General features: G+C 32.5%; 1 protein-coding gene across 1 annotated transcript; it reads right to left on the minus strand.

The window, feature by feature from the left end:
- Positions 1 to 7,557: 7,557 nt before the first annotated feature.
- Positions 7,558 to 9,310, minus strand: LOC131612577 (zinc finger protein JACKDAW). The gene is made up of 3 exons (XM_058884343.1): positions 9,093 to 9,310; positions 8,596 to 8,992; positions 7,558 to 8,384 (listed from the first exon to the last, which is right to left on the minus strand). Exons 1-3 carry the CDS (start codon positions 9,229 to 9,231, stop codon positions 7,709 to 7,711), a joined length of 1,212 nt encoding a protein of 403 aa, XP_058740326.1. The 5' UTR covers positions 9,232 to 9,310; the 3' UTR covers positions 7,558 to 7,708.
- Positions 9,311 to 9,945: the final 635 nt, after the last annotated feature.

Consider the following 9,945-nt stretch of genomic DNA (forward strand, 5'->3'; position numbering starts at 1 on the left):
TCACGTCAGTAACAGTCAACACTAAAGAAAAAGAGATAGATTGCGGTTGTATAAAATTAATATAAATTAGTACTCCTAATAATTTTTTCTATTTAATAAAATAAATGATATTAAATAAAATAATAATTATTAAAAAAAACTAAATTTAGAATTAATAAAATAAATGATATTAAATAAAATAATAATTATTAAAAAAACTAAATTTAGAAGAAATGCATGTCATTTACGTAAATTAGTATTTTGTTTAAATTTGGCAACATAAAAATAAAGAACAATAATACACCTATTATAATTTTTTATACTTCACTATTTTCATCTTATTTTTTTCAAAAATAGTCGTCGAAGGTTGATGTTGGAGCATGCAATTTATATTCGGGAGAACTATTTGTCATTAATAAATACGGTAATTTATTTTTTATCTTCAAAAAAATAAAAAATAATTATAATATATAAATTATTTTTTTTTATAAAAGTTATATTCATGACAAATATTTGTAGTAAAAGAATAAAATTAGTGGTTTTTTAATAGCCAACATCAATATTAAAATAATAATAATACATTAACTATAGTTTTTTTGCATATTAAATTTTTAATCCTTATATAAAAATAGTTGTTTGCCACAATTCAATTAGTAAGTTTTAATTTTTATATTTTAATTAAAATTCATAATCATTATATTATTATAAAAATATATAAGGACAAATGAGAATAATAAATTAATTAAAATTATTTCTTTTTAATGTTGTCGAAGTAAAAATAAAAAGAGCTATAAATTCATTGTATTGTATCTATATCAAGCCAAAAAGGGTATTTAAAGGGGGTTTAAAACCCCCGCAATCTGCCTCTTTTTCTTTAATTCTGTCTTTGTCTGACGTGGCGAGACGTGGGGCATGCCACGTAAGCCTCCGTTAGAACAATCTAACGGGAGGGACCAAAATTTATGACGGAAAATTTTATAAGGACCAAAATTCAACGAATTTTTTTGTAAGGACTAAAAGTGAAAAGTGCAGGACTAAAAACTTATTTAACCCTTAAAAGAATTATTTGAATTTAAATTGAAATTAATTAATGTATTCCTAATTAATTAATCATGTTTAGTTATAATTTAGAAGATAATATGTAATTATTCAATAAAAAAAGTAGTTGTAATTTGAAATCAAACTAATTGGTAGATGTGCAGACATATTCAATTTATTGACATAAAGTTCGAAACCCAATATGTGATATACATATCATGTTTAATCTAATAAATAGAAAATGTAAAGGAATTGGGAAAATTATAGTACAAATTGTCAAGCAACAAACTCAACACTATACTCTTTCCGACCATAATTATAAACAAAGATTCTCTTTTTAAAGAGGGAGTATTAACTAACTTTTTCAATATTTATTCTGCCTTCATTTTTCATTAGCCAATGATTACATATAGTGTTAACTAAGGTAAAATTCAAAGAGGATCATGCTAGTACAATATAATTATGACACAATAATTTTTAATTGATTGTGACTCTTCGAATAGAATTTGAGGTTTTGGCAATACCTTTCTTAGATCCTTCTAGAGGCTTAATTACTTCTTCTTACCTCCCTTCTTAAGTGAAGGAGTAATAAAGTCTTTTGAGGTATTTGGACTTCACAATGTTTCTTTTGGGCCTGAGCTAAAAATAAGTTTCCTGAATCTTGATAATATTCCTAAGTAGCATCCTCTAGGAACAAGCCCTCTCATTGGACTAACATTCTTGCTAGCTCTCCATTGCATAGTTCCCAATCCAGCATAATAAGGGGACAAATTTAAGGTAAATTCCCCATAGTTTCCATAGGCAAGTCTAATGGTGGAATAAAATTGTCAAAAAGGGCTTAGCTTGTGAGACATGAAAGACAAGATGTATGCAATGGATGGTGGCAACTCCAATTGAAAAATTGCATCTCCAATTGCACTCACAAGTTTGAAAGGCTCATAGTACCGTTTTGCAAACTTGTGAATACTTCTGTCTGCTATTAAATTTGACAATAAGCCTTGAGCTCTACAAAAACTCTATCCCCTTCTTTAAATTAGTGGGATATGAGTCTTTGAACGATGAGTGCTAGCAACACTCTCTTTTCAACACTTTCTCAAACACTCACTTTATTATTAGTTGAAACATGTGTGAATCCCTCACTTTAGAAATAGGTCTCACATAAAGTCGTAGGACCCACACATGTTTCAACCAATCAAAGAGGAAGTGTTTGAGAGAGTGTTGAAAAGAGAGTGTTCTTAGTATTCTCGTCTTTGACCAGCTGACTCTTTCATGGTTTCATGTGCTTTTAGTGATTTATTTTTCAAGAGTTGTAACACTTTAGTACGTTCCAACTCAGTAGCGTTTACCGCTTGTAACATAATGGAAACTAAGATACATTTAACCAGTGTTTATGGTGTTCTAACATACACCACTTGGAATGGCGACAAACCAGTAGATGTATGGATGGCCGTGTTGTAATTCCATTCAGTCTAATGAAGAAAATTTCACCAATTCTTTGGTGTGTCATGCACAAAACAACGCAAGTACAGATGTAAGACCTTATTAATAGTCTTTGTTTTACCATCACTATGTGGGTAATATGTTGATGACATTCGTACCTTAGTACCACTCAAATTAAAAAGTTCCTTCCAAAAATGACTTAGGAAAATCGGGTCTCTGTTAGAAATAATGCTTCTAGGAACTCCATGCAACGTGTAGATCATACGAGCGAATAAATCTACCACTCTCAGTGCAGTAAACTGAGTAGGTAACATTCCAAAGTGTGTTGCCTTGTACAAATGATCCAACATTACTAGGATAGTCGTGTTTGTTTGGAAAGAACGGAGCCCAACTACGAAATCCAATGAGATATCCTCCCAAACCCGATATGGAACTGGTAATGGGTGTAACAAACCATAAGGAGAATGATTAGCTTGTTTGATTTATTGATACACAACACAAGCTTTGATAAAATCAACTAAGCTCTTACGCATACCATACCAAAATTCATTCTCTTGAAGACGACCAAACGTACGATGCACTTCATTATTACCCCCAAGAGGTGGAGCATGAAACTCCTCCAATAACATGTGTTTGAGGGAGGTGGTGACTGGTATAAATAGTTTCCCTTTGAATAAGTCTAGTCCATCAATGGTGTATACAACCATACATCAATGATACTCCTCCAATAGCATGTATCTAGAGTCATTCATGCCCCAATAATTCGTAGTGGCCCTAGAGCCATTTGTATCTGATGGTACCCATAATGTAAGTCCATATTCGAAAACCAATGTGTGCCATTAAATTCGTCCAACAGCTCGCCAATGGCAAGAATGGGAAATCGGTCTTTGACGCTGATGGTGTTCAATGCCCTGTAATCAACATAGAATTGCAAGGACTCGTCTTTTTTTGAACTAGCATTTTTTGACGAAAATGCACCCGAATTGGGTTGTATAAGACTATTGTCCAACATCTCCTTAATATGAAGCTCAATCACATTCTTTTGAAAACGGGGATATCGATATGACCGGACATTGATAGGGTCATAGAAATTTGAGAGGTTAATTTTTTTGGTCTACTGGTCTGGGAGGTGGTAGGGAAGTAGGTGTGTGGAAGAGGGATTCAAATTTGCTAAGGATTGAAGTAAGTTGGAGATGTTGAATGTTAGGTCCTGTGTCTAGGTTTTACAGCACGATGGGTTGTATATGCAGGTAAGTCTCAATGGCGTTAGTTTTAATAAGCCGTTATAGTTGGTGTATGTTAGATTCTCGTGGGCTTGATTTTGGAGCTCCAGATAAGTGGATCGGTTTCCCATCTTTGTGAAAACTCATTGTGAGTTTATTATAATTAGTCAGCACTGGGCCTAGGGTCTTAAGCCATTGGACCCCCCAAGACTAGTTCTGCCAAGGTAACACACATAAATCTACAATAAACTTATATGGGCCCAACAGCAAGGACACGTGGCAAGACATGGTAGTACAAGAAAGTTACTCAATGTTGCCAACTAGCACCTTGAATGATTGGTCCGACTAGGAAGGGAGGCTCAATTGTTTCCCCACCCGATCTTGTAGAAAATTATGGGTGCTCCCACTATCAATGAGTACGCTCACTAGATTCTGGAGATTTTGGCCCAACACGCTTATTGTTTAAGTAATATAATGGCCCACGAGGGGGCGCAAGCTAATCTGGGTCGGGTTTTGAGTCAAAGACTTCTACTTGGAATGCAGGTTCTGAGAGTTGAAATTGTAAGGTAGTGGCATCAGTGACCTCGTTGTCTGGTTCCACAACCAACAAATGGAACGATCAGTTACAACAGTGACTTTGGATGTACTTCTCATCACAATTGTAACACAAACCTTTGTCACGGTGAGCTTATAGTTTGGAAGATGATAGACGTTTAATGGCGGGGGTAGTTTTGGGTGCGTTGACCGTCATAGTTAGATGAAATGATGATGGTGGATGAGGTGTGGTGGAAGTTAGGTGGGATTTTTCCAATAACAAGGTATGTAAGGAACGATCTATCAATTTATCCTCTTGGAGTTTAGCAAGCTTGATATCTTGGGTAAGGGTTAGCGGTTGAAACTCCCGGACCTCCCGATAAATTATCGATTTAAGGTCGGAGATAAAGCAGCTCAATTAAAATGGCAGCGGTAGGCCGATGATTCTGTTAGCTAACATCTCAATTTGACCCTGATATTCCTTCACAGAGACGTTATTATATAGGTTATATGATTTAGCACTAGTTTTTATTACACAAATTGATGCTTTTTATTACCTATAGTTTCTTTACGATAATTAGTTTCATAAAGAGTTAAAGAATGTTAGAATCTTGTGGTTGACTAAAAAAATTATATTACTGTGATGCTTGATTTAGGAAAAAGAATATTATAAGGAAACACGTTTCTATTTTTCACTACTACAAATAATACATTTTATCACGAAACTTTTACCTCAACCAAAGAAAAACTGAGATATAATGTCAAGGCGTGCCATCTTTTATAGTTTATAAAAATAAAAAACCACACATTCCCTCGATTTTTAAGATGACCGATGGGAAAAATAACTCAGAACATGCTTCGAGTCCTAGCTATTGCTTTATTTGTTTATAAGTGTAAACTAAATGATCCAACCTTTTGGTTTTCGATATAAATGTAAGATAAAATAATCAGATTTTACTCTTTGGGATGACTTGTAAGACAGAAAAAATATTCAATATTCTTCTATCGTGAACAAAACATTTTTTCTGCCCTTTTAATCTATCTGACATAATGTTGATGTTGTTGTATTTTTGGAACATCCCTTAGTTAAAGAAGGGAGCTCAATCTTTGAAAAGAACTCAGTTGATAGATTGTAAGTGCAAAAAATTATTTTTGCTTCAACTTACACAAAGAATGGAGCTTAACCTTTAAAAATTTAAACAAAGAAGGGAGCTTAACCTTTGAAAAGAAAATTTCTCATTGTTGAAACAGATAACTTATCAGAAGATGGGTATCAGCGAAGATATTCATTAATAAGAGCAAAGATTTGTTGTAAACAATTTGTTTTAATATTCTCAGTAAACAATGTAATTTCAAAGAAAAAAGAGAATTATTCACCTCGATTTTTGTCATAACCGAGGTGATAGTTAAAATAAGAAGATAATTTACCTCAATTTTCTTAAAAAACGAAGGGTGTGATAGTCAAATTTTACTATAATAACCATCGTTACAAAGATTTTAGCATAATAATAACTTATATGTAGCCGTCTCTAAGAGAGGAAATATTTATCATCATCCATTTCATGAGTTGCTATTACAAAAAAAAAACTTTTTAGATGGATTTTCCATACAAAAATTGATCTAGAAACGCTCAAGAACTTGGGAAACAGATCTCTGGGATAGAATCCAAAGTGCAAAAAATAAAAATTCTCATGGTAGGAACAAATAACTTATCAGAAGTTAGATAAGTTATGGAGTTTTTTTTTTTTTTTTGAACAAAGGGTATGCAACAAAATTTTAATATCACTGAAAATTTGTTGTAAACAATGTATTTTAATATTTTGTGTATACAATGTAATACAAAAAAGGCTTATTAACCTCGGTTTTTAATTTGAACCGAGAGATATGTTAAGCATTTTTTTAGGATTTTCAGCGGTCTTAAACAAATCTTTGTTGTCCATTTAATGATTATATATCAACACTCAAGACTTTGTCATTAGTGATCCGCGTGAAATCTAAGAGGCGTCAATTATAAAAGCATGTTAAATATTAAGATTTCTAACTTAAATGAAACATGAAGCGCTTGAAACCTAATTACACCTGAAAAAGTTTTCTATGATGAATTGCAATAGCAGAAAATTATCTGAGTTTAAGGTTTGTTTTCTTAAATATTTATTTGAGTAGAAAATCATATATTTGAATATCAATTTTAATTATCTTACCCTTTTTTTCATCAGAAACAAATGCATGCAAGATCTGTAGAGAATAATCTTGCACCCAATATTTGATCTTCCTCAAAATTCAATAATTCGAAGATCTAAAATTTAGATCTTTGGGGAATTTGATTTTAATTTATCTAGATCTTTAGGGAATTTGATTTTTATTTTAATATTCTGTATAAATAATGTAATATTCTAGGTAAATAATGTACCAATTTTTTTAAAAAAAGAAACAAAATTTACCCCTCGATTTTCTAGATAAACCAAGAAATAAAATATGCTAGTTTTGAAAATAATCAAAGTGTTGTTGTTGGGGTTCAAACCCATGTGCATATAACTTTACCCCTCGATTTTTCAATCACCGAGGTGCTAAGTGGCAAATTTTTAGAACGTCCTTTGTTACCTCGATTCTTTAGTCGAAGTTAAATGCATTTTGTGTTTGAGGTGTTAAGTGTTTAGGGTTGTGACGTTGTCAACTTTGGAAAAAGACCATGTTCCAACATTATTAAAGAATAAGTCTCATATTAGTCCTAAGGCATTTATATAAGTATTACATAGTTATTGGGACACAAAACACACTATCCAAAAAAAAAAACTTGGGGGACAACTTCTCTACCTATCACAAAAAGTTGGGTAGTATACCTTTCATTAATAATATTGGATCATTTAATTTCATCTTATTTAATTAATTATTAAATAGTATTTTTTTGGTTATTTCTAAGACATTTTACATTGAAGGTAACTTTACCCAATTTTTTGAATTGGTAGATAAAAGTTCACCTAAAGTCGAGGCCGTAGTCAATTAACACAAAAGTGTAATCGATTACAATTAATACAAAATGTAAAAATAAAAATAGGTGTAACTAGCAAACGCGTAACCACTCACACCATCTCCAAAAATGTTTTTTCTTTAATCCAAAAATATTTGTCACCAAACTGTAACTGATTGTTAACTAGATACAACATTTGAATTCCTTAATTTTCTCTTAACAATATTTAGCTCGAATTATTAACTTTTTCCAATTTACTATTCCATTATCCTATTTCTTTTCCAGTTGTCTCAAGCAAGAGAAGCCAAAAACGATAACAACGTTAAGACAGAAGAACAAAACCAAACCAACTACTACTACTTTGCAACTCAATCGGGGAATCTACTATCCTTTTCAATTATCATCTCAAACATGCACTAGGTCCCACTACTATCACACAAACATTACTCATCTATTCACATGCACTTCCCAACTAACATCAATTATAGTAAAAAAAAAAACTAATTAACCACTAATTTTCATTGTTTCAGCCTTCATTGAATTGATTCAAACTCATCATCGATGAGCTTATTGTTGAAGCAAACTTCGCAAACTCTTGAGGTAGAAATGGATGATTACTACTCACTCCAAGAAAATCTCTAAATCCACTAGAATTATTACCAACCATTGCACTGCTAGTAGTACTTGGATTAAAATTCCCATGCTGCTTCATATTCTGATTAATCACCATGTTATCAATCTCGTCATGGTTTGATGAACTCGTTACACCAAAACTTCCACTGAAAATAGATGGATTATTATTAGTAGTAGTGCTTCTTGTTGAACCTATTTGAGCTGCTTTCTGAAGAAGTGCAGTAGCTGACATTGGAGTAGTACTAGTCTGTGCCATTTGCATGATATCACAAAAACCAGATGAAACATGATCAACTGAATTATATGGATGATGATTAATATTCTGTTGATTTTCATGATTCAACCACAGTGATAAACTTGGCTTTTGCTGATCATGAAACCCTTCATGTGGAAAACCAGCTAGATTTTGACGTGATATGAATCCATGTGACAGACTAGTTTGTGTGTTCATCAAATTTGACTCTTCATTCTTGAAACTTAGAGTTGTAGGAGTGAGTGGTGAGGTGTGTCTTGCACTCTCTTCTGCTAAAGCATCACAGAAAGCTCTATGTGTAATAAAACTATCCTTCCTGTGTGAAAAATCCATAAAATCCACCATTAATAAGATAATCATTTGCACTATGCAATAGTACTGTCAAGGTTTTAAACAACAGGCACACAGTCCGTAAAGACTTTTGCGATTTCAACTGGTACAGGTGATACCATTTTGTCGCGGCCGTTTTTTAAAACCTTGAGTACTATTAAAAATATGTGATACTTATAATGAAAGAATTGAATTACCTAGAGAAGAGGGTACCACAGTCACACTTATATTCTCTAGTACCACAAGTTTTGGCATGAGCTTTCCAATCAGATTGAACTGCATATTTCTTGGAACATTTCTCACACTTCCATTTCTTCTCTCCATGTTTTCTGCTAAAATGTTTCTTTATTCCGGTCAAGTCCCCGAGCGCCCTAGCCGCGTCGTGGTGGACGCAAGTTTCCTCCGGGCAGATGTAAACCTTTTTCCTTGGTTCTTTGTTGGACCTTTGCTTTAGCTTCCATGGTAGATTGTGACCTCTTCTATGAAGCTGAAGATTCTGATCTCTTTGGAAACCTTTGTTGCATATTTCGCAGACGAATCGGTTCGTCGCCATTAGAGTCTTGGGAGAAAGAGCAATGACTTCTGCATCTGGATCTATAATGGTGTAATCCAAATTGAAAAACACATTAAAAAAGTATCATAAAAAAAATGAAAAATAGAAAAATGAGTTGAATTAGTTTTGTAATATTTTTACCTGGTGTTCCTGGTAGATTTCTTTTCTTCTTGTTGGCTTGTGGTAAAGGATTAGGGTTAGGGTTTGCATTTGTGTTTTGGATGTTTTCAAAAGCTCCATGGGAAGAGGAGAGTGAAAAAGGGTCACTGAGAATATTCATTTTGGTTATGTGTAAGGAAAGTAGTGAGCAGAAGAAAACAGATAAGTTTCAAACGTTTTCAGAAGGAAGAAAACAAAGGCTATTGTACCCTAAATATGCTGACATATGTTTGATTTAATTAACTTTTATAATTGATTAAATAAATGTTGGAAGAGTGTATAAAAAAGAGGTTTATTATTTGTATTTATTGAACAATTTTTAAAAAAAAATAGAGAATATAATCTGTCAGCTTTTTACCTTATATCTCTCCTTGTTCACATGCCTAGTCTAGTCTTTAGTCATTACTCAATATATATATTTTCTGGAGAAAAGGTTTCTGTGCCTCATGTACTTTGATCATGAAAATGGATCATATGTAAGAATAATTAACTTTCTATACTAATTAAATAATCAATTAGTTTTCTCAATTTCATTAAAAAGGTATACTCAAAGTTCAGTGAATATTATTTAATTATTTTTAATAAAAAGTAAATTTTATTATGACAAAATGTATTGAACAAATATAATATTTTTATAAAGGTGTGCGTGTGTGATCTAGCGATAAAACGTTTGGATTCTGAGAGTGTGTTTCTCTCAAGGTCTCAGGTTCGAAATCTGCTATATTACTGATCTTTAGGTCCGGTCCTGCATAAGTGCAGTAAACGCTATAACACCGTGTCTCAAATTTTAAGGAGTTCAATTTTTCTATAATTAGATTAAAAAAAATTAAAAATA

Source organism: Vicia villosa, linkage group LG6 (assembly GCF_029867415.1).
Source record: "Vicia villosa cultivar HV-30 ecotype Madison, WI linkage group LG6, Vvil1.0, whole genome shotgun sequence".
Classification (NCBI taxonomy): domain Eukaryota; kingdom Viridiplantae; phylum Streptophyta; class Magnoliopsida; order Fabales; family Fabaceae; genus Vicia; species Vicia villosa.